Source organism: Poecilia latipinna, unplaced genomic scaffold (assembly GCF_001443285.1).
Source record: "Poecilia latipinna isolate Pla-1442-1.1 unplaced genomic scaffold, P_latipinna-1.0 Scaffold1937, whole genome shotgun sequence".
Classification (NCBI taxonomy): domain Eukaryota; kingdom Metazoa; phylum Chordata; class Actinopteri; order Cyprinodontiformes; family Poeciliidae; genus Poecilia; species Poecilia latipinna.
This window is the reverse complement of record NW_015114553.1, coordinates 70,465-94,028: the sequence shown is the minus strand read 5'-3', so window position 1 is coordinate 94,028 and position 23,564 is coordinate 70,465. Positions and strand designations below refer to the sequence as shown.

The 23,564-nt window shown below is 38.8% G+C and overlaps 2 protein-coding genes across 13 annotated transcripts in view; one reads left to right on the top strand and one right to left on the bottom strand.

The window, feature by feature from the left end:
- The window catches only part of cryl1 (crystallin, lambda 1), a 25,310-nt gene extending 22,725 nt beyond the window's left edge, over positions 1 to 2,585 (bottom strand). Inside the window, exons 1-3 of the mRNA XM_015015647.1 lie at positions 2,297 to 2,585; positions 789 to 896; positions 296 to 422 (exon numbers count right to left, since the gene is read on the bottom strand). Coding sequence (XP_014871133.1) covers positions 296 to 422; positions 789 to 896; positions 2,297 to 2,337 — 276 coding nt within the window. The 5' untranslated portion in view covers positions 2,338 to 2,585. The remainder of the gene's footprint in view (positions 1 to 295; positions 423 to 788; positions 897 to 2,296) is intronic.
- Positions 2,586 to 2,742: 157 nt separating this feature from the next.
- On the top strand, positions 2,743 to 23,491 carry ift88 (intraflagellar transport 88 homolog). 12 transcript variants are annotated; one of them, XM_015015634.1, is made up of 29 exons: positions 2,743 to 2,940; positions 3,102 to 3,164; positions 4,158 to 4,217; positions 4,455 to 4,508; positions 5,103 to 5,166; positions 5,329 to 5,398; positions 6,199 to 6,289; positions 7,117 to 7,221; positions 7,464 to 7,553; positions 7,657 to 7,759; positions 8,489 to 8,835; positions 9,765 to 9,835; positions 9,937 to 10,023; positions 10,216 to 10,315; positions 11,080 to 11,085; positions 12,495 to 12,581; positions 12,755 to 12,941; positions 13,722 to 13,830; positions 13,986 to 14,136; positions 14,232 to 14,347; positions 14,949 to 15,001; positions 15,098 to 15,163; positions 15,263 to 15,369; positions 17,864 to 17,927; positions 19,406 to 19,456; positions 19,916 to 19,930; positions 20,042 to 20,086; positions 22,847 to 22,954; positions 23,121 to 23,491. In XM_015015634.1, exons 1-29 carry the CDS (start codon positions 2,860 to 2,862, stop codon positions 23,240 to 23,242), a joined length of 2,673 nt encoding a protein of 890 aa, XP_014871120.1. In that variant the 5' UTR covers positions 2,743 to 2,859; the 3' UTR covers positions 23,243 to 23,491. The 12 variants fall into 12 exon arrangements, with proteins under 12 accessions (XP_014871120.1, XP_014871127.1, XP_014871130.1 ...); XM_015015641.1 differs by lacking the exons at positions 22,847 to 22,954; positions 23,121 to 23,491 and adding an exon at positions 20,762 to 20,983; XM_015015637.1 differs by lacking the exon at positions 7,464 to 7,553 and having other exon boundaries at positions 2,744 to 2,940.
- The last annotated feature ends 73 nt before the right edge of the window (positions 23,492 to 23,564 follow it).

The following is a 23,564-nucleotide window of genomic DNA, read 5'->3' as shown; positions in this document are numbered from 1 at the left end:
TATATATATATACACACAAGTCATTTTAAATTTTAAATGGGTATTGAGTTGATTGAATAAAGAGCAGGAAAACAATGTGCTATTCTGCCCCCTTCAGTATAATCAAGGCAATTAAAGAGCCAGGATGTCTTACACTGAGCTCAATGTTCTCAGTTTATTTCTGTAAAGTTAAGATGGCACTAATTTCTTGAAACAATAGATATTGTCGCTGTCCAATCACATTCAGTTTGAAATCGGCGCAGCATTTCCTCCTCGGTTTTGAGGAAATGGACTCAGACTCGTCTGTTTGAGTTACCTGGACGAAAAAGGCTCCCTCCAGTGCTGGGGCCAAGTCTTCGTAGCAGGAGAGCAGGGCGAGTTGCTGCGCGGCGCTGAGATCCCCCCTCAGCATGTGGGCCTCTTCCAGCTCCTCCGTCTGCTTCCTGAACCCACGAAGAAATATGTCAAAAACCTCCAACACAACCAGACGGGCTTCGGAGACGATGAGAACAAACTCTCTAGGCAGCATTTCTGTTGAACTTCCTGGAGAAATTGTTAAAAAATTTAAGCTATTTCTCAATGCTCTCCACCCTAACGACAAGGATATAAAATATAGTTTATTTAATGGATAATCTAATGTGAAAAAAGGAAATCTACAGAGAGAATTCACATTTTGCATATAGTAACTGCTAGTATTTAAGATCTCTTCTTACTCTCTTTTGTTACGTTGTATGTAATGTTGGCTTTTAGCAGCAAAGATTTAAAGAGCCTCACAAGACGAACATATTCTATGCACATTTGTAAGTCACCTGATCTCCGTGATAGCCTTTGCAGCCTGCCCTGGTTGGTTGTCGTAGATCTTTACCTGGTAGCCTCCACTGATGAACACCATGGCCCAGGAGCGGCCAATCAGACCGCTAAACACGCGGAGGAAGAGAAGAAGTGTGAGGGAAAGAAGAATTGAAATTTTATGCTATAAAATCTTGCATTTGATTACATTTCTTTAAATTGATGTATCAGCGAAGTTAAAGAATAGTGAGTACTGTTTATTCTTGAGACTAACTGCTTGAACATATAGTAAGCTTCTGTTTACCTTCTTATGTCTAACTCAGGGGTCCCCAAACTACGGCCCGCGGGCCGGATCCGGCCCGCCACGTCATTTGGTCCGGCCCCCTGAACAATGCCGGATCCGGCCCGCCTCCTCATACCAGAGAGCATTCAGTGTTTTTTTTCATATATTGTATTTTCTGGTTTATATGTGGATTTTTCTTCAACCACCAGGGGGCTTGAGCAGATGTGAAACTAACTTTCCCTCAATGGAATATATACTAGTCAGTCCCAGTCACCGTTTCACTCACGGTTTTTTCCATTTGCATTCTGGGTAAAAATCTATTTAAAAGCGCGAATGTGTCGTCGCAACCTCCCCCCCTCCCCATCGACCAGAATTTTCTAAGGTTTCTTTCTCCAAAAACTAAGACCGGCCCCCGACCAGAGGAAGGAACAGCTATGTGGCCCTCGCAGGAAAAAGTTTGGGGACCCCTGGTCTAACTTAATAATTGCTGATTGCTAATTTCTGATCTTCTGAGAATCTCTAACTGTATAATAATTCATCTGAGTGCCCTAGACCAGTTCTTCCAAAAAAAAAAAATATAAAAACAAGTACTGCCTCAGTAAAAAAAAAAAAAAAAAAAAAAAAAAAAAAAAAAATTTCTAGCTGAACTTTATTTCAGGCACATCTGAGTCACCAAAATTGATACATGAACTGAAGAAGACTAAATGCTGAACTTGAACCAAAAAGTGATCATTTATTTATTTATTTATTTATTTATTTTACAAAAGGCTATCTTAGCGCTCCATATATTTAAATATATTTATATGCAAACTGTGAACTTTTATAAGCTTCCTCTTGCGTAGAGTAACTGCTGACTCTTCAGCTAAACACGTAACAGGTCAAGAGAAAGGTCACTTCAAAAGACCACCACGTTCAGCTGACTGCACAGAAATACTGATCAGGGTACAAGAAATGGGTTAAAATGTAAGCCTATCCTTAAAGGGGTCACAGAATACAGACATATAGTCAGCATGGCGGCAAATTGATTATAGTACTGCTGCAATCGTGTTTGAAATAACAACACGAACAACTCTAGCTGCAAAGAGACGCAGAATATTTTTTTTAAAGTGGCATGCAAAAGATACACGCAAGCATTTAAAACTATGTGAAAAAGCAATAAACTGAAGATACAGACACACAACCTGAATAACATCCAAACTGAACCAGAACTTTAGAGCTGTTGTGATGTTTCTGCTGTTTGCTCACCTGCCGATCACAGTGATGGTTTTCAACTCAGAAGTGCTCATTATTTGATATTATGGTGGTACAAAAACAGAACCGAAGTAACTGTGTTACTACATAAAATCTTGCACCGCCCCTCTGGAGTCACGCTGTCTGAGGTGTACGGTAGCCCATATGGACAAACATACTACGGCAAAGTATTCAATATTAAAAAGATGTAATATTTTTGGGTAAAACGTCATTATCAAATAACTAACTTGATATTTTATTATATTATCGTTTTATGGCTTAATATAAATCAATAAATACACAATTGAACGCTAAATAAAACAGAGTGAGGTCGTAGCTTCCCAACGTATCCTAGCAACCAGCGAATTGCTTCATCTTTATCCAATCATATCAAGTCAACATAGTGATTGACGTCTAAGTATCCAATCAAAACTTCGAAAAAGACTTTGACCCCGCCCATGCCGCTTTGAATTGTGGGACTGGAGTCTAAAACATCAACAAAAAATCTTTATGCTGTTACTGTCCACAGATAAATTGCTCGTTTTCTGTTCACCTCGGAGTTTCCCTGCGAAACAGAGATGGAAAATGTCCACCTAGCCGTAGAGGAGGATGACCTTTATTCGGGTTACAACGACTATAACCCCACATTTGACTCCGAGGTGAGTAAAACCCCAACTCTAAGCTGCGTTGACGACATTTTCAGCCGTCGGTGATGAAGCTACTACATTGTGCTACACATGTAGCTGTAAAACTACATGGTGTAAACATTGTTAATTGATAACTGATAATATATAATCACACATATTGTGGCTTTTTTAAGGAATTGGAGAACGATGTGGGCTTCCAGCAGGCAGTTAGGACCAGTCATGGAAGGAGACCTCCGGTGAGAACAGACTGCAGCTCGCGCAGTTATGCCAAAATGTACAATAGTCATGTAATTAATCATAAAGTTTAATTTGTAACTGAAAATAAGTCAGTTAATGAAACTAACTTAGTTAATTTAAATCATTAATATTAAATAATATTTATTTAAATTTATATTGTGTACTATGCTGGGACAAAAAAAAATTCCCCTCTTTAGGGCACCAATAAAGTATTCTTATCTTATATTAAAATTTAGCTTACTTATTTTACCTATTTATTTTGCTGTAGTTTCTCTACAGTAAAATAATCCCACAGAAATGGGAATTGAAACTTAATGGGTTAAAGAGCCCTCTGTAAGTTCCAGTCTTGTGTGAAATAATATAAGTGAAGAATATAGTAAATCTCTCATCGCTAAAAATAAATAATCGAAAATCCCAGTGAAAACATGCCCAAAAGCTTCTCGGCAATTGTAAGAAGGGTTAGCTCGCTGTAAAACACTTTTCCACAGATTTTGAATGAGGCTGTGAATATGTTTTAATGGACAATTACGTTGAAAATGTAACTAAACAATTTCCCCCAAAAAATGTATACACCTTTTACATTTTTTATTGTCTTTTGAGACATACAGTTCTCGTCTCCTCTCAAGCAAGCTTCTTGGTTGAATGAAACTAATCTGAACCTGCAAGAAGTATGAATAACTGGTCTTTAAGTGATGTTCAATACGGAGGACTTACAGGTTAACAGCAAGGCGCCAAGAATTGTGCAACAGGGAGGGGAAGAGTTTGTTGTTATTTTTTTCATCACTGAGTAAATGTTAAATTGTAGTTTGTATTTTTCTAGTGTAAGTTCTAGTTTTAGACGATGCAATGACAATAAAAGGTTATTTTAGCATCCTATTACAATTGTTTATATAGTACTTAGTATTCAAATAGTTTGGGGGTATCAATGCAAATATTTAAATTAATAGTGTATCCATTAATAATCTTAGAAATTGTTGTATTTAACCATTTAGATGACTGCGAAGTTTCCAGGCACCGCCATCGGAGGTCGACCTTTAGTTTCATCTTTTGGTGTAAGTACCATGTAGTAATAATACGTAATGCTCAGCAAATGTTTTTTAACTTCTATTTTTTTAATCTGTGCATGAAAAGAGCTGAGAGTAAAGGGTTACTCTAAATTTACAGTTCCATACATGTTCTAGGTCCCACTGTGCAAACACAGAACTTTTTAATTAAATGAGATCATTTATCTGTCTGCTGTCAGCATGTTGGGCGCTAACATTTCTTTATGTGTGTGTTGCCTCACTCAGTCCCGAATCCCCATGGCTTCATCAATGGGCAGACCCATGACTGGAGCTGTCCAGGTGAGAGGAGAGTGTTGCTTGCTTTCTGCCCTCAGTGCTGCTGTACAAGACTTCATGTCATTTACTATCCTACTTTTTCCACAGGGTATCATTTGTCTGTTTGTGATAAGAAATTTGCAGGGCTCATTTGGTAACTGTTGATCAGCTTCAGTAGCTGGTTTAATAAGGCATGCTACATATATTGAGGCTGAGCTTACTCTCAAAAGTTGTTTGCTTTATACACAAAATTTACCAGAAAAAAAGTGACACCTAGTGGCTTAAATTTGGTCTTACATAAAAAGAACTCCAGTGGATTTCAAATATCCCTTAAACAGCTCAACTAAGTGTGGCCATATTTTTCCATTGTAAATAAAACTTTCATTTTATCCACATTTACAACTAAAAAAAAGGCTGGGAAAATGACGTTTATTATTACTTTGTCTCACGTCACTAACCCAGATTTAGACAGTTTTACGAACAGCATTTGAAAGAAAGAGACATTTTGTGTTGATAGAAGAAATCCTGGATGGTTGTGTTGAGCTCATGCCCAATGTTTGCAAAAACAAAAGTGTGTTTTCTGATTTTAAGTGTATTCTGTTCTGTTTCATTTGACAGGATGGCGCTGCCCGACCGATGACTGCTGTCAGAGCTGCAGGCTACTCATCCTCACTGATGCGCGGTAAGTTTAAACACAAAAGACATTTTCTTTTTTCTGCTGTGTTGTTATTTATGACCCAATGTATACATTGATATTTGTTTTACTGTTAATAAGAGTCTTATTGAATGGACAAAGCTTAGAAGACCATGTACAAAAACTTAAACAGGCCATTTGCATTTCCAGGGTCAACCTTTGATCCCCTGGGACAGTCCAAGGGGCCTGCGCCTCCACTTGAAGCAAAGAATGAAGACACGTGAGTTACCTCACTTTGTGAAACTGAGCGCTGCTTACAGTTGCGCACTGGGTGGAATAGTTTTCACAGTTAACCCAGTTACAGATCACTTCGCCCTTCACGTCTCACAAACAGGTAGAATATTACAACAATACTTTATCGCTGAGCAAAAGGTTTGGAAAATCATGCATCTGTGATATATTTGGTAGATACTGTGTTGATCATACACATTGTGATAAATCCTTTTTTTTACTCTTGTGATTCTGCTTAATAAGGGTGAGCCTTTATCATATCGTTTATCATTTATCGCGATAAATTTATTATCATGAGAATGACTTTGTTGTATTGCTGTCAAATAAATTCAAATTAATGATGTTTAAAAAAAACACAAAACTTTCTGAATTGCTAGTTTTACTATGTTCTCCACTGTTTGTTAAATAACGGCATTATTACACATCAATATATTTAAAAATATGATTAAAAGCAGTTTGGTGACTCAAATCACACTTCTTCATGTAAAAAAAAGTAATACATAGTTTTTATTGTCACTGTTATCATTATCAAATTAACACCACGAAAAAACTTTAAGTCTGTTTCGCCCACCTCTGCTGCACAGTATATTGTGCAGCCCTAAGGAATGATTTGCAACAAAACTTATAGTTTTTGTAGTTTTCTAGTTATGCCATCCAGCAAGTCCAAAATATTTGTGAATGTTGTGTAACAAGTCATGATTTTATTAAAAAAAGAGAGGATGTGTGTTCTTGTGAAAGCACTGAAGAAAGATTCATATTTAGTGTTTTTCTGTCTTGTGGTTGTTGCAGGGCGGAAGAGAAGATCAAGATCCTGGAGAAGAAAGTGAATGACCTGATAGAGGAGAGCTGCATGGCACAGAGCATAGGAGCCTTGCAGCTGGTCAGACCCCAGATCTGATTCTCAACGTAACATTAATACTGTTCAACTAAAAGCTCATTTAGCGACACAGAGCGAAAGAGAAAATGAGGCGCTGGAAAGACCCACAACAGCCCACATTGGCTGGCTCAGCCAGGTGGACTGAAGTTTTAAAATTTATATCACATTTTGGGTCAGTTCTAACAAAACTCTCCAGAATGTGGTTAATTCCCATTTCTTGTGCCCTTTGAATCAATCAATCAAGTTTATTTGCATAGCACATTTCAGTGCTTTACATCATAAAAACACAAAAAGTCATGAAAACATCATGCAATCATCTACAGAGTTGACTGTAGGAGTGACTCCATCAAAATCATTGATACACATCAAATGTGTCGGTCAATTTGAGCTGGACGATAAAAAAAATCACCCTGTGTCTTTTTTATTTCTGTATAAGAAGATTTTGATAATTATGACAATACAGTTTCCAATTACCAAACCTGTCTCTAAAATCTGCTTCAGTACAAATTGACCGAAGGAACAAACTAAAATAAACATAATTTATAACTCCAACAATTCATGTATAAAACAAAAGACAAACTGTTTCTGAAAATCACCAACAGTTTTAACCATAACAATTTTAAACATTTTCAGATTAAAATACACTTCTTATTGAGGTTGAAAATACCTGTTTGCTATTTGACTTTCTCCAAAGTAACTTCTCCTTGTTGGCAGATGCTCTCTGATTGATTGGCTAGTTTTATTTCCTTTTCCTTCTGCTAACTTCAGTCACACAGCTCCCTTTTCTGCCGATCAGTGTACATGTGTACGTCTGGGTTGTGTTTCTGCAGGCTCTTGAAAAAGCCAAAGAGGCAGGGAGGAAAGAGCGAGCGCTGATCAGACAGAGGGAAGCGTCCGGCAACACTGAGCACATCAACTTAGACCTCACCTACTCTGTGAGTAAAGGCTGTACTCGTCCGCAGTTTTGATATCGTCCCACATTAGTCAGTTTGACAGTCCTTATTTACAGAATCCCTCATGTGATGTGTCTGAGCTTCTTTCCATTTTTTTTTGTCAGAAAATAATGCCAGATTATTTGATTGTGTTGCTAATATTGAAGCTACGTGCTTGCAGGTTTTAGTCTTTTGATTGCTGATGCTTCTATATTTGACTGTACTGATTTCTTGTCACATTGTAGGGAGAGGTAATAAAACAGGGATCAAATATGGCTACCGTGGCAGAAAGCATTTCGACTCAGCTACACAGCCAGTATGAGCAGAGAAAAGCTGTAATCTTAAGTTTTTTTCCCCTCTTAAACAGTGTTGTGATTTATAGGCTAATGAAATGAGTTTACTCCCCTCCTAAGGATGTGTTGATTCTGTCATTACCAGGTTTTGCTCAACCTTGCCAACCAGTATGCGAACAATGAAATGTACCCGGAGGCTCTGAACAGCTACCACGTCATCGTGAAAAACAAGATGTTCACTAACGCAGGTAAGCGGATCGGCGTACGTGTTCTCCAACATGGCAGCTCTGCTCTAAAGTGATGCTCTTCAAACACTTTAAACCAAAAAGATAAAAAAAAAACCCAAACAGTCTTAATTTTTCATTTGTATTGCTTGATGCTGCTGCTATCTGAACTCGGGCTGTCGGGTTTTAAGCCAACTCTCTTCCCTTTCTCCGTGACTACATTTTTCCACAGCAGTTGCCTTGAACTGACTTTTTACTCCAAATGCTCTGACATCCACTCTTTCCTGCACTTTCTCTTTACTACCCTGCAAAAACACTAAAATCTTTTGATCTGATTTCTAGTGCTAAATGTCTTAGTACATTTGAAATTAAACAAAACTAATTTACAAGTAAGTTATCAACAAGACACAGGAGATTGATTTAAGTTCGTAATTCCTTAATATTGATGAAAAAGTTCTTGTTCCACTGGAAGATTGTTTCACTCATAACATGGGGGAAAATATCTTGCTATAAGTGGAAAAATACAAGGTTTTCACTTTGTGGAACTAGTTCTTTAAAAAATAAAGAAATATTAAGCATTTCTGTGTCACAACACTCCCACTGCTAAGTACGATGGAGGTTTTGTGATGCTGTGGGCCTGATTATGTTCCCAAGACTCTGAAACTCTAGGATTACAATTATGGACTCGTCCAAATACCTAGATAATTCAAATGGGGGAAAAAATAAATCAATCTGAATTTGCCCTTCCTCTAGGCCGCCTCAAAGTCAACATGGCCAACATCTACTTCAAACAGAAGAACTACCCTAAAGCGATCAAGTTCTACCGCATGGCGCTGGATCAGATCTCCAACAATCACAAGGAGCTGAGGATCAAGATCATGCAGAATATCGGAGTGGTGTTTGTCCGCCTGGGCCAGTACTCGGACGCCATAACGTCCTTCGAACACATCATGGCCGAGAGTCCCAACATCAAGACCGGCTTCAATCTTATCCTGTGCTACTACGCCATCGGAGACAGAGAGAGGATGAAGAAGGCCTTTCAGAAGCTCATCTCTGTCCCGCTGGGCATTGATGACGAAGATAAGTACATCCCAGCCAGTGTAAGTAACAGAAATGCTTGTAAAAGTACAAAGTGTGGCTCATTGTACAGCACAAATTTACAGAAATGTGTTCAAACCTGCTAAAACGCAGTGGGCAGTGTGTGACACTGGGGGAAACCCTACATTTTATTCTATTTTATTGGGATTTTTGGACAGTGTGGAAGGAAAATTATATATGGTTTGAAGCTTCTTTTAGAAATAAAAATGTATGCTATGCTCAGCCCCTCTGAGTAGAACCATCTTTTGCTGTAACTAGTTTAGGTTTTTTTTTTTGTAAAACGTCTCAAACTGCTTTGAATATCCAGAGACTGAAACTTTCTCCTACTTTGTTCTTTGTAAGTTAGCTTCACCTCACTCAGATTGAATAGACAAAGTCTATGAATGTCAGCTTCCATGGTTGATTGTGTCGTTCCGGCACATCCAACCCACAAACCGTTGCAGCAGGGTTGCTATGTAGAAAGGTGAAACTCCACCGAGCTTCAAGTTGCTGCTTCTAACAAGTTTTCTTTCAAAATTTCTGGCGTGTTTAGCTTCATTTATCTTCCTATGATGTCAAATCAGCTTTTCTGAAGAAAACCATCCACACAGCATGATGCCACCATTACCATGTTACAATGTGCGGATGGTGTAACCTGGATAATTTCCAGGATTTAATGTTTTTTTTCTTTTTGTAATAAAGCAACCTCTAATTAATACATACTTTGTTGTCCACGTTGCAGCCTTCACTGCTCTATGTTTATTAATTGCATAAAATCCAACTGTGAAGTTTTTGGTTGAAAAAATAATGACTGAACTCAAGCCTTATATTTGCACATTCGCTGTTATTTCCTATTGAGATTGAGATTTTAGTAGATATTCATTGTTTTCTGTGTTATTAAAGCGTTAATCGCTTTTGTTTGACTTCATGTTGTGTGTTTGACCTTTTCCAGGATGACCCCAGTTCAAACATGGTCATTGAGGCCATTAAAAACGACAAGCTTCACCAGATGGAGAGGGATCTGTAAGAGGAACTGAGCACACCACTCATCCTCAGCACCAGAACATCGTCCTTTAAGTCCTTTAAGTCCTTTAAGTTGTCTGTACTTTTGTTTCTGCTTGTAGGAAAGTCCTGGCTGAGAAGTACATCATGACTGCAGCCAAGCTCATTGCTCCGGCTATTGAGACTTCCTTTGCTAGCGGCTTTGACTGGTTTGTTGCTGCAGTTCATTTATCATCCTACGGTCAAGAAATTTAGTCCCCAGAAAAATCGAAATTATTTAGAAATTTAGTTTCATTGAATTTACTTGTCACTAAACGGTTTAATATCTATCCATTTGGGTGTTTTTGTCACTAAAAAGGTTTCCAACATGTTCCGTAAATAGCGTCTTGATGTTTTCTAAGGTGTGTTGACATGGTGAAGTGCTCGCAGTATGTCGAGCTAGCCAATGATCTGGAGATCAACAAAGCCATCACTTACCTCAGGCAGAAGGACTTCAATCAGGTGAGTGTGTCCTGAGGATAACACCAGGTTTCAGTTCTCAATCCTCTGGTCTTTGTAGTTTGTGCACTTCAGCTTGGAAGTTGTACTGGGAAAAGTCATTTTTGATGCCTGTGTGGGATGCATGCAGATTTCTGTATGCATCCTGGTTAAGATGTGTAAAAATGTCCTTAAATAAAATCTGTGTTTTATTGCAGTCACAGAGATTCACACTGAACATTTTAAGGAAAAAAAAACAAGTCTTAATCTTTTTTCATTTGACTCAGTGTGGGGAGGAAAAAGCTGTCATTGTTAAATGACTGAATAATTATTATCCCTGCTGTTAAATCCTAATGCAGCCTAATTTTCAAGTAGAACAGAGAGGGATTGGGTCTTGTTGCTTCTGCAAAAAACATTTTCTTAAACGTGAAACTTTTATAATATATATTTTTTTTCTCAAACCGGTTTGATTTTTGTAAATGTTTCTGTGTTTGTATATGGTGCTGCGATAAAAGACGAATTATTTTAAGGTTTTGTTTAGGACATTTTACCAGGTGTGAGAGTAAATTACAACTTTGCAAGATTAAGTTAAGAATTTGCCTTCATTTTTTAGTGTATATGAACGATTTGAGTTTCATATAAAGAGTAATGTTTATTGCATCATCTAATCACTGTATGAATGTGAGTCGTCATGGTTACAGCATGCCATCATTTACACCATTGCACTTCTCATTGTCCTCCCTTCTCTCCTACTTTTGTCCCATTTACCTCCCATCTCTGTGGCTAAGGTTGAGGTATGTTTGCTTTTCGTTTCCATGATCACACCTAGATCGTGTCTTTTTTTTATTTTTTTTATTTATATTTTTTACTCTACATACGAGTGTCCAAAAAAAGGCTCTGCCAGGACGAGTTGGAGAGGCAGTGGTTTTTTTATAAGTCACAGAGCTGTTGGCAAAAATCTATGAATGGAAAGGAAACTATTGCTTAATTTAAAAAGTAAGATGGAGGTGCAGCCTGACAGTCCAGCCTTGACAGGAGGGCGGCTGTTTGGGTAGCATTATGCGTTTGAGGACACTGAGCAGCACCAGCGTCCAGCTGCATTACTGTGACTGCATCAGTTTTGCCATTTGTGTTGCCAGACTTTATCTGATGCCTGAACGTGACTCCTTCATGCTGCTTTCATAACCTGTAACGTCTCTGCAGCTGCAGCCCAGCTGGAGGTTTGTCAAAAAATGCTCACTTTTGCACTCTCAGGTTCTACTTTGACATGTATATAATGTAGTTAAAGTGTGATGCCAACCCACTGGGACCGGGAATCATTTGAAACGGGTCAAACCTTTCAGACGTCTTTGAATTTTTAGTTCTTTTTTAAAAATCAAAGAACTTGGATGCTTTGAAAGTCTCCAATAAAGTAATAATGTTTTAATATTTACATGTTTTTAAGACCTGAAACACTTTTGTACTAAATTATTTAATTTAAAAAGTGTAAATAATTGTGATTTTAACTTTTTGTAAGTTCTTCTGTCAGCCAGGAGAGGCAGCCTGTAGTCAGCTTGTTTACCGTTCCTCGTTTTGCCACATTACAACCTCTTACCTCTTTTTTTTTATTTATTGTGATTTTTTATGTGATAGACCAACACATCACTGTGTAGAATTTTTCCCCCTATTAATCACTTAAAGTGTGGCATGCATTTATATATTCATCCACTATGAGGCAACATTTTGCAGTGATCTTAAAGAGGTTTGGATTTGCTGCAACCATCTTCACACATCTACAGATGACATTTCTTAACGCTTCTTCTTGGTAAATGCACTCAAGTTCAATCAGATGGGATGATTAATGATGGATGGATTCCATTTAATAATTGATTATTGAAAGTAATTGGTTGGACTGGATTTTATTTGTCAGAGTGACGGTAATGCAGCCACCATTATTTCTATTTGTAAGAAAATTCTTAAATTATTTTGACAGTTCACCATAATTTACTGTCTGTGTGTTGGTTTATCATGTAAAGTCTCAATTTAATACATGATTGTGTGTGTGTGTGTGTGTGTGTGTGTGTGTGTGTGTGTGTGTGGTGTTAATTTGATACTTTCAATACTTTTGACTCTGGACGTCATAGGAAGAAAGAACTTTCTTCTGGACACAAGAGACTCACACAAAGCTGTGCGCTCCTAACGTTTAGTTTTCACGTGTGAACAGGCAGTGGAAACTCTGAAAACGTTCGAGAAGAAGGACAGCAGAGTAAAAAGCGCTGCAGCCACCAACCTTTCTTTCCTCTATTTCCTGGTAAGACTCTCTTAGCTTCATTAAAACAACATGTCTGTACTTAAATACTGGAATGTTAAATGAAATGATGGATCTAGATGCGGTTAGTGTTGAAAACCAAGAATGGTAATGCAGAAGTGATGAATAAGAGTCTCAGTTTTTGTTTTTCACCTTTTTTCTTTAATATTTTGCAGGAGAAGGACTATGATCAGGCTGACCGATACGCTGACCTCGCTATGAACGCTGATCGCTACAATCCCGCCGCACTTATCAACAAGGGCAACACGGTGTTTGTCAAAAAGGACTACGAAAAGGCAGCTGAGTTCTACAAAGAGGCGCTGAGGAACGACTCCTCCTGCACCGAGGCCCTCTATAACCTGGGTACAAAGCAAGCTAATTTAGTTTGGTCTGTTGTTACTGAAATATTAATAACAGTTGGAAATTAGGTTCCTTTGCATGGTTCCTACACAATCTGGAAATGTCAGAAAAATTATGGAATCATCTTTTTATCCACCAAATTTGGATGAGTAAGGAAAATGAAAAGGGTATTTAAAAATATTGGTTTTTCTAAACTATATTCACTATTTTATACGGAAAATGTTCCATCCATCCATGTGTTTGTCCACCTGTTTGTTAGTAAAGACATTACTATTTCTTAAAAGCTGACCACTGTCAAAACATCTGCCATAAAATCACAGTAAATATGATATTATTTAGGGGTGCACTGATTGCAGTTTTCTGTCTGATCCCCGATTTAAAAAACAAATCTGACCTGCTGATTCCGACTTTGGCCAAAACCAATTTTTTTATTTGTTTGAAAAGTCACTAAATATAACAATGAAACATTTATTTTCTTATTTAAAGAAGGAGACTTGAACTAGATACCTTTAAGGCATGTATTTTCTGCCTCCTTTCAAGCCCCTTCCTTCCTGGATACTTTCAAAATAAAGGCCTCTAGGGCAAAAATAATTTTTTTTAACTAAAATGAATCAAATTGTTTGTTAATTTTCACCTTTTTATGTTTTAGAATATTGCATAAAATGCATTTATATAATATTAAAGTCAGCCCTGTTTCGGTCAAACTGATTAATCGGAACGTCCCTGGTATTTATATCAAATAATAAATAACCTTTAGCCATTTTTGTTATTTACCTCCTGCAGGTTTGTCCTATAAGAGAATGAACAGATTGGAGGAGGGCCTGGACTGCTTCCTGAAGCTTCATTCAATTCTGAGGAACAGCGCTGAGGTCATGTACCAGCTGGCTCACCTGTATCCACCGTGAAACCTGTGAGGTCCAACGAGGGAGAGTGTTTCCTCATAGTTGTAAACAAAACAGCTTCTGTGTCTGCACCTGGTTTGGACACTTAAAATTACATCTGTGATGTCATGTAAGCGTCTGTCGGCCCTTGACATGTTGGTTTCAGCTACGAGCAGCTCGGAGACCCTCAGCAGGCCATCGAGTGGCTGATGCAGGTCATCGGCGTCACCCCCACAGATCCACATGTACTGGCCAAACTGGGGAAGCTGCACGACGACGAGGGGGACAAGTCCCAGGCTTTCCAGTACTACAGTGAGGTGAGAGAGGAGCTGCTTCTCTCTCAACACGGTGAAAGATCAAACCTGACTTTTCAGGTCGTTAATTGCTGTTAATCTGTTGAGGTGCTGCTCAGTCTTTCAGGTACTTTCCCTCCAACATCGACGTGATCGAGTGGCTCGGGGCTTACTACATCGAGACCCAGTTCTGTGAGAAGGCCATCCAGTACTTTGAACGAGCGACGCTCATACAGTGAGTCAATATATTTGGAAGATGATCTGCATAGAAAACTATTTACGTCTCGTGATAGATACGTGATCAAAATCGATATTCACTGCACAGCATTCTGGGGGATGTAGGAAGAGGAAAGAGTTTAACTGCTCAATCTCTCATTGCCAGATAAACTAGCCTTGTGACATCAACTAACTCACTCACTCTTTGGTTACCTAGCAACAACCCGTGGAGTAACTTGCGCAGCAGCAGTTTCATGTTTCGCCATCGTGCCGCGAAGCTGCTGAAAAATATGGCGTGGAGTGAAAACTGTGCATGAAACAGGAAAGGTTGTGTCACCATTTTGGCAGTATTTCAGATATTTAAAACAAAAAAACTAAATAATTATTAATATTGACGATTATTGACATTGACTGATATGAAACACTTTTATTGTATGTGTATTTTTCAGCCAGTCTAGCTCTAGACCTGACACAACTGTCTCAATTTCACCGCTTACTATTTTAGCTAAACAAGACATACTTCATAATAAAGCGACACGATAAATAACATGATAATATACATTTTTAAATAAATTTTGCTCACATGAAAGCCATGGATCCTCATCTGCTGTGTCCCACAGGCCAAACTTTGTGAAGTGGCAGCTAATAGTGGCGAGCTGTTACAGAAGAAGTGGTGAGAATAAAACTAATAATCCAACAAAGTCAGTTTGGAAAGTTATCAATCAAATGTTTACCAACAGGTTTGTCTTTTTCACACCCTTTTATCCAGGAAACTACCAGAAAGCTCTGGAAACCTACAAAGAGATCCATCGAAGGTTTCCAGAAAACGTGGAGTGTACGCTGCTGTTTTGCTTTGTGTCATAATCTTCAGTAGTACAAGCAAATTCTTCAACATTGTGAAGAAAATGAAAATAACTTCTGTGCTCGTGTTCAGGCCTGCGCTTCCTGGTGAGGCTGTCGACAGACATGGGGCTGAAGGAAGTCCAAGAATACGCCACCAAGCTGAAGAAGGCGGAGAAGATGAAGGAAATCAGAGAACAGGTGTGTGTGTGTGTGTGTGTGTGTGTGTGTGTGTGTGTGTGTGTGTGTGTGTGTGTGTGTTAGACGCAAACCTTGAAATAGCTGTGAAAATCGATGCGTTCTGCTAAGATGAACCACAGTTTTCTACACTTGTATTGGAATACTTACTGTTTCTTATCACTATTATTATTAATTTAAAGCCCTGATTCTGACTCCTGTTTTTTGGGATGAAACTTTTAGAGCACAAAGTTTGATCTCTTTTAATGGTCAAAAGAAGTGATTTTTTCATTCGGAAACGTACATTTTTCAGTGTACAATATTGGAATTATATACAATTTCCCCAACACACAAGTTGAGACTAACTTTAAAATGTAAGGAAAATTATATTTTTTGAACACAAACTCCTGAAAAGAGTTGAACATCTCACAGAGCTCTTGTTCAGTCCATCATCTGAAAACAGAATGAGTCTGGCACAACTAAAGCCCACATAGAGATATATGAGGAGAACATTAATCACCACGGTGGCAGCATCATGCTGTGGGGGTGTTTTGTCCATGCTGATGAGAAGTTGGCGCCAAATACCTCAGTCCTAAAAACAATTTGATCAGCGCATGTTCATGTGTTGGAAACACCCAGAGTCTAAATTCATTTGAGATTCTGTAACTAAAACTGATGTTTGCAGATGTTCTCCATCCATCCTGCCTGAACTTTGAACTATTGTTTTAAGCTTGTAAAGACTCACACCAAAAGACTTGCAGCTGCAACAACAGTGAAAAGTGGCTTCACAAAGCACTGACTCAGAGGGGCAAAGCATGCACCACACTGTTCAGATTTTATTGTTGTAAAAAGAGTTAGAATATGTGCAAAATTTTCCTTTCACTATATAGTTGTGCAATAGTAAAATTCAATAAAAAACATTGACAATTGTGGTTTGAGTGTGACTAAATTCAAAGGGTACAAGTGCTTTTCCAAGGCGTGGTAACTTAGTGAGTAAAGAGTTTGGGTAGATATTTGTTTTTTTTTTTATTCTTAGTAGGATTTAACCAGAGATTTGGTTGTAGGGAAGACTAAAACAAACGTTTATCCACATTACTCTGTGTTGGAGTTTTGACCATGTTAGCACCGTAGCCTGAGAGTAAAAGCTTTCCTGTGTTGATGCACAGGAAAGCTGTGCATCAACACAGGATGCCGTCTCATTAATCACATCATCATCACGTCTCGGTGTCTTTTCAAACCCTCGCAGCGTGCTGATTGAAAACATGCTCCGTGTTCTTATTGCTCCAAAACGGGATGTTGGTATCTGCAGCTTCAGAACCAAGTGGAAACCAGATGATCCTCTTCTCTGTTGATCCGATTGTGTCGACAGAGGAGCAGATGCTTCACAGCTGTCTCATCCCTGGCTGTCAGTGGATGGCTCAGTTTATGTAACGTTTGATCAGTGCCACCTGAAACATGAGCGTTGTTATTATTCACATCCTTTGAACTTTGTCACATTTCGTCGTGTTGCAACCCCCAAACTGCGATTTGTTCTTTTAGGATCTGATTGGTTTCAAACTCGACGCCGCATTGAACTTCTTGACTGTTTTTTTCCTATCCTGCTGTGTTTGGCTGGTCTTCACGATACTATTTGTTCATTAATTAATGTTCTCTAAGAAAAAACAAAACCATGAAGCCTTCACAGAACAGCAACAGAGACATTACTCAGCTGCTTGGAAACGTCCTGGGAATCACCGTTCAGCTCCGGGATCCAGGAGAACGTTCACGTCTGTCTTCATAGATGCGATATTTACGATCTTCTCTCCATTCAGCTCTTAATCAAATACCGAGAGGGAATACGATCCGATGTTCCATCGCTGTGCTAACAGTTATGCTGCTGCAGAGACCGTGAGCAGAGCCAGGAGTGCTTCAGGAGGATGAATTTATCAAACCGCGACCAGCTGGTCCTAAATCTGGGATTCAGCCGGACTGGAGAAAACAGACTCAGAGTGACAAACGGAGCTGGAAAGTTTGGTTTCTTAATCTCACAAATCGCTGCAAGGCATGGTGGAGGAAAGACAGACGTGATAGCCTGTGCTGCTTTGCCAAAAGAATAAAGAATAATAACCAGTAGTATTTGTATGTACTCACAGAACATCTGTTTTTATTAACATTAAGGAATAACCATCAGTGTGTACTGCACTCGACAAAATGAATGGTTGCTGGACCATGATGACGCCTTTTCATGTTTTTCTGAAGTACAGCACTTTGAACTGCTTGTTGCTTAAATGGGCTATAAATATAAAACTTGACTGACTGACTTGATTGATTGGTGAGAAGATTCAGTAGCGGTGAAAACTCTGGAAACCCATTCATTCAACAGAACCTGTGAATGTCAGGCAAATATTTCTGTTTCAACATCTGACTTGGAATTGCACCTGGTTTCAAATATCTAATGTCCACGGTAACTTTCAGGAGCTGTTTGAATTGTTTAGATCTGCTAGTGTTTTGCCTGAAATCTCCCTCGTTCTCTTGGCAGAGGGTGAAGTCGGGCCGAGAGAACAGCGCCAGAGGTCGCAGGGAGGGCAGCACAGGGAGTGCTGGTGAGTGTAAGTCGTTCTTGCTGCCCCTGCATTGAAAACTTTCAAAATGTCCATTATTTCCACCTGAACCTCTGTACGGTAACCAGCTTTGACCTAAAAAATAACCTTATTTACCAGTTTAGACTTTTATCTGGAGTTTGGCTTATTTCTAGATGAAGGCTCAATTAAAAGGCTTTGACAAATTGTTTTATTTATATAAAGATTTGGATTTTGGAGTATATGTTTTATGTATTTACTTTTTTTATAATGATGACTCTGTTTGGATTCAAAACAATCCCAACTGAGTTATTTTTACTGACCCAGTCCTGGTTCAAGTACGGGTGGATCTGGTTCTGGGTTTGGATCAGTGACTGGGTTGAGTTTTCAATCCAACAAATGAGTTAAAGAGACAAAGGTTTGATGTGAAGCTGACCGAAGAGCGGCGTTGAAAGAGTAAGTCATAACTTGGAAAACTGAACAAAATCTAAATTTGGGATCAAATTTATGATTTTGTTTTTGTTCTGAATTAAGAGACTAAAACATTTTTTTGTGTAACTAAACTTATATTGAAGAAACAAACGACCCTCAACAGCAAGATCACTATTCAGTACACAAAACTTTATAAAACCTTGCCTGTGTATTTTGACATACTGACACGTTGTTTGGTAGCTAGCTCCACCTTATGCTAACTCATTAGCAGGTAAAATGCTAATGTTCGCCTGGTGAACAGTCTTCAAGTGCAGCATCATTTCACCATCTTTACTGTTTCAGATTTTATTTTGCGGAAGAGATTTAGTGAAGTCTGATCAGCTCATGGCTTTTTTTTCAAAATGGCCGCCTTCTAGCCTCTTTTCTAATCAGCGATTCAGTGTTTGACCCAATGTTTAGATAAAACTACCAAATGGCAGGAGTAGATTTTCAGATCTACTTCTGTGTGATGTGGTTTAAAAAAAAAAACACGAGAAATTACAAAGTAACAGCTTTTTACTTTCAGTGTTCTTGTTTTTGCTTGTTTTTATCACACAGCCGACTTGTGTTGAGAGCAAACAAGCATTCTTAAGTCTTTCACTTTTTTATTTCATTATAGCTGTGACAGATATAGTAGAAACAGATCCAAACAGATCATGTCTGTTTGGATGAGAGGACAGGAAGTTTGAATATGTTTGTGTCTGTTTGAGTTATTTATAGCTCCAGTGTCGGTGATCTTCCTCCGTACCTGTAGGATCCATAACGGAAGCATTAAAGCATTTCTCTCTTTTTTTGATCATTTAATTGCAGTCTGGAACTTCACCACTAGATGGTGCTAAGTGTTTTTTATTATTATTATAATTATAGACAACATCATGAGAAGAATTCTACATACTTGTGTTAATGAACTGCATAAAAAAATAAAGATGTTGTCTTTGTTCTTTTTCTCTGACATCAAAATATTCCCACTTTTTTCCTCTGACATTTTCTGCTTTCTTTTCTGTCACCTCTGTTGTTGCTGTCCGTCGCAGCCATCATCTCCACGTCTGTCCTCACCTCTCCCAAGAAGTCCGACGTTACGGGTATCGTTAGTCGAGGCCCCATATGTAGCTCTCCCTCATCACGTAAAAAAACAGAAACGTGTGCACTGGCTCAGACACTGGAAACCTGGCTTCATCACATGGTTTTATTTTAAATGCAGTCCAGACAAACTAGAAGTGCCTGTAGCCATGAGAAAGTCCTGCTCCGTCAGGATCCTCTGGTGTTCTCATGTAAATATACAACTGGCTGTCAGCTGATGATGTGTGTGCTGCTGCCAGGATGTCCATTACGTGTCTGTGTTTGGATAGAGTAGATTAAGAAACCCTGATATTTTGCTGTTGTTGCTCTTTTTATAGCGTAGCAGAGCCAGAGCATGTAACTGGATCCAGTGCATAAATCCTTGCACTTATTCGGTCTTAAATGTTCAGGGTTTCTTTCTTGATTTCACTAATGTAAATAAAAGATCTGATGCTTTTCGTTATTCTCTTACACCGCACCAGAAAATGCCAAAGCAGGTAAGAGTAGCAAGAGTTTAAACAAAAGCACCCTATAACTCTTAATTGCCCCTCATTCTCTTTTTTTCCTTTTCCTTGGCTTGTTTTCTCCGCTTCCTCTCTGCTGTTCAGAGCCTCAACCTGAGCCTAAACAGTTCAGTCCTCTGTTGGACTCAGGTACGTACGGATAGCTGAGTGATTCATCTGCATAACACCTGTTGGTGTTTTGTTTTTACGATAATTTTACGGTAAAACATTATGCCAGAGTCAATGTTCCACTGTAAAAAACTAATTTTTCTTTTAACTTCAGTAAAAAAAACTTAATGTCTCCCTAAAATGAGCATTAAAACAGCCTATAAAATGAATGTAAAAACATACAAACTATTGTTTTCTCCAGTTAATTTGTTTTTTCACTTCAAATCAACAGCTTTAAATTGTCTTATAGGATTTTTTTTCTTGTCACAATTTGACTTTTTATCATTGTTAAATATACAAAAAATTTGACAGTGTACTGAGTGGTGAATTTAAACTCACACAGCAGACGTGGGCGACTTTGGAAAACATTTGATCCAACTTTGTTTTAAGATTCTGGTCAAAACTTGGCAAGCAAATCTTCTGACGGGAAGCCGTGAAGTTGAATCCGAACGGAGTGTTTGTACTGAAAACGCAAATTTATGAAACATGTAAAACCTTTTCTACAGAATTTCAGCCTTAATACTGAACTCATCCAGTGTTTTTTCTCATCGTGTCGATCTCCGACAGACATTCGCTGCTATTTGTAATTTTTCTCATTTGTGGAAATCATGCGAGAAAGTTGGACTTGTCTTTTTAAGTCTGCTTATGTAATTTCAGAGAGGAGAGTGAGAAGGGAAAACCAGACCGTTTTCATCTTGTTGTGTCCCTGCTGAATATTCTGAGCAAAAGAAACGCTTCCCAGTCGCTCCAAGAACGAGAAAGGAGGAAAAAAAAAAAACATTTTCCAGCAGAAGTTTCAGTTGCCTGTTAGTTTGAGAGGCCTCGTGTGAGATATTTGGGATTGTGAGTGAGAGAGGAATATCGGGCCTCTTTCCTGTTTTTCAGCTCTCAGACGTCGTCGTCTGTGGTTTCCAAGGCTACCTGGCAGCCAGATGTTTGTCCTCTGGACTCCGATCGTGTTTGTCCTCTGAGCCCAAAACTCAGACGTACTGAAGCATTCCCTGTTAGCTTCCCTGGTTTAAAAATAAATTCATTTTTATTGCACTGACATAATCTCACACTTGATTAAAGACAAAAAAACCCCCAGCAACATTTGACCCGAGTATGTTTGTTCAGTTTAGAAATACATCTATCAGCTTGATAAAATGGCTGTTTTTAACTTTATGAAGTTAAAAATAACGTGTTGGGATCTGGAGTCCATGACTTCATGTTTCTCTCTGGTGGGAATATGATCCGGAGAATTCAACGTTTCAGTGTGTTGACTGTCGTAGGTCAGGGAACGGCTCCAAGAACGTAGCTGCTAATACGTGGAGTCTAGTTGGAGTTTAACTGGAATTGTTTTGTTGTGGTGGGATTAGGATGAGATTGAGTTTTACAGCCTGAGACGCTCCTGGATGAATCTGTGGGAAATCCCGTCGAGCAGACTGCTAAAACATGTGGGCCGGTGAAATCCCAAATGATTCTCCAGACATGAATTCAACCTTCTGCCGTAGAAATGTAACGTCTGCAGGAAATCGAAGAGAGGACCCTGGACAATATGGAGAGAGATTGTGTAGAGGAAAAGGTCAAAGGTTCCTCTGTCCGTACGGTCCAGTCACGTGACGCTTCATGCTACAGCACTTGGTGATGTGAAAAAGTGTTTGATAAAAGCAACTCTTTATTAAATTGAAGATTTATTTATTTTTTTTTTACTTTCATTTAGTATGTCTGTTCTAATTAGATGTTGGATTATATTGTGTTAAATTATGCCACTGAAAATAAAAACTGTTTTTTATTTTTTTGTTTTTTTTCTGGGCTGTAACTAATGATTGTTTCAGTAATTGATTATTCCGTTGACTGTTTTGACGATTAATCGGATAGTGCAGATTTTTTAATTAACCACTTAAGTATTTTTTCTTGGAGTATTAGAAATACATTAAAATATGCGTAAACCTTTCACTGCCTGAAATGCGATAACAGCGTTCCTTCAGCATACGCTTTGTCACTTGAAGGAGGAAATAAAAAATCCTACAATCAGTGTGTGAAACGGTCAATACTCATTATTGAGGACTGATCACTTGATCATGTTTTGGATTAATTGATTATTGGATGGCAGAAGGTGCTCAACAGGAGTTTCTATGTTTGTTTTTTCTTCTTGTTTTTACTGAATTTCAATCCTGTTGAAGCTAAAACTAAACACCGCATAAGATTTGGGTTGAGCACTTCAAAAGGTTTTACCTTAAATGTATATAAATGTTTTGTACAGTTTTGACTCACTCAGTAGATCTTTTTTGCTTTCTTTGGAGTCTGGATACTCCAGTTGACAACGAATCGATTACCAAGTTACTTAATTATTTCAATAATTGATTCATCACGATTAATCCGATGAATCGTTTCAACCCTAACTTTTTTTTTTTCTTTTTTTTTTAAAGTATGGCAGCACTGCGTTTACTTCCGCACAGTGAGGAAGTCAGTTTGGTGTTGCTGCTTAAAAACTCTCATAGTGAGATGTTAAATTTATTCAGTGGGAAAGTTGAGAGGGAAACGTGGTTGAGCAGCTGCAGCCCGGGTCACAGAGCAGCAGTAAATCCAGATCATTCGGTGATGCAGATTTCCTTTTGGGGAGCGGGGGCTCTTCTGACCGCAGCCGTTAAAACGGAGCTGCTGAACTGGAGGGGAGGGATTTTTAAGTTTCAGTCCTTTTTAACAGTTGATCAAGCTGATAACTCAGGATGCGTGTCTGGATGTGTGTGTTCACTGCAGACAGCGGCCACAGCAGCAGCAGCTCTAAGGGGGAGCGTCTGAGCGCCAAGATGAGGTCACTTCCTGGTTCCAATGAGCCCTACGAAGCCAGCAACCCAAAAGAGCTGGGTGAGGAATCTATACAGCTTCCATCTAATTCAGGAAAATACGATGAGCCACTTTGTTTTCCTCAAAGCTTCGGTCGCTCCCTTCATACAGAACACTGTGTGAAACTGTGACATGTCGTTTTAAAGCGATTTCAAGGTTCAGAAAATTCATGATCTCATGGGTGCAGATGCGTCGTACGTGGACCCGCTGGGGCCTCAGATGGACAGACCCAAGACGGGGGCCAAGAAGCCGGTGGATGATGACGACTTTGCAGACGAAGATCTGGGAGACGACCTGCTACCGGAGTAGATCCATGGACTGGTAATGAGGGACCGACCTCCTGATCGGAGACGAGGAAGAAGAAGTTGAAATGTTCTCCAGTGAAGGATCATATTTATCTGCATAAAAAGCAAAAACAAAAGTGAACGGATTAAAAAGAAGCATCTGTTAGCCACACAGTCCGTATATGTGTGAAAAAACCTCTTTATAGATGGAAAGTGACTCAGCAGACTGGATCTAATCCAACTCTTGTCTCAAATTAATTCATATTTATTTTCATTTTTTAGTCTCTTGAGTCATTTTTTAAAATAAACTGTTGTTACTACTCCAGAGAAATCTGAGAGGTGTCTCC

Coding starts and splice junctions, on each gene's coding strand:
- ift88 (XM_015015634.1), top strand. CDS start 2,860: ATGGAAAATGTCCACCTAGCCGTAGAGGAGGATGACCTTTATTCGGGT. Junction 12,582..12,754: donor TTTCTTTCCTCTATTTCCTG/GTAAGACTCTCT, acceptor AATATTTTGCAG/GAGAAGGACTATGATCAGGC. Junction 22,955..23,120: donor CAGCAACCCAAAAGAGCTGG/GTGAGGAATCTA, acceptor TCATGGGTGCAG/ATGCGTCGTACGTGGACCCG.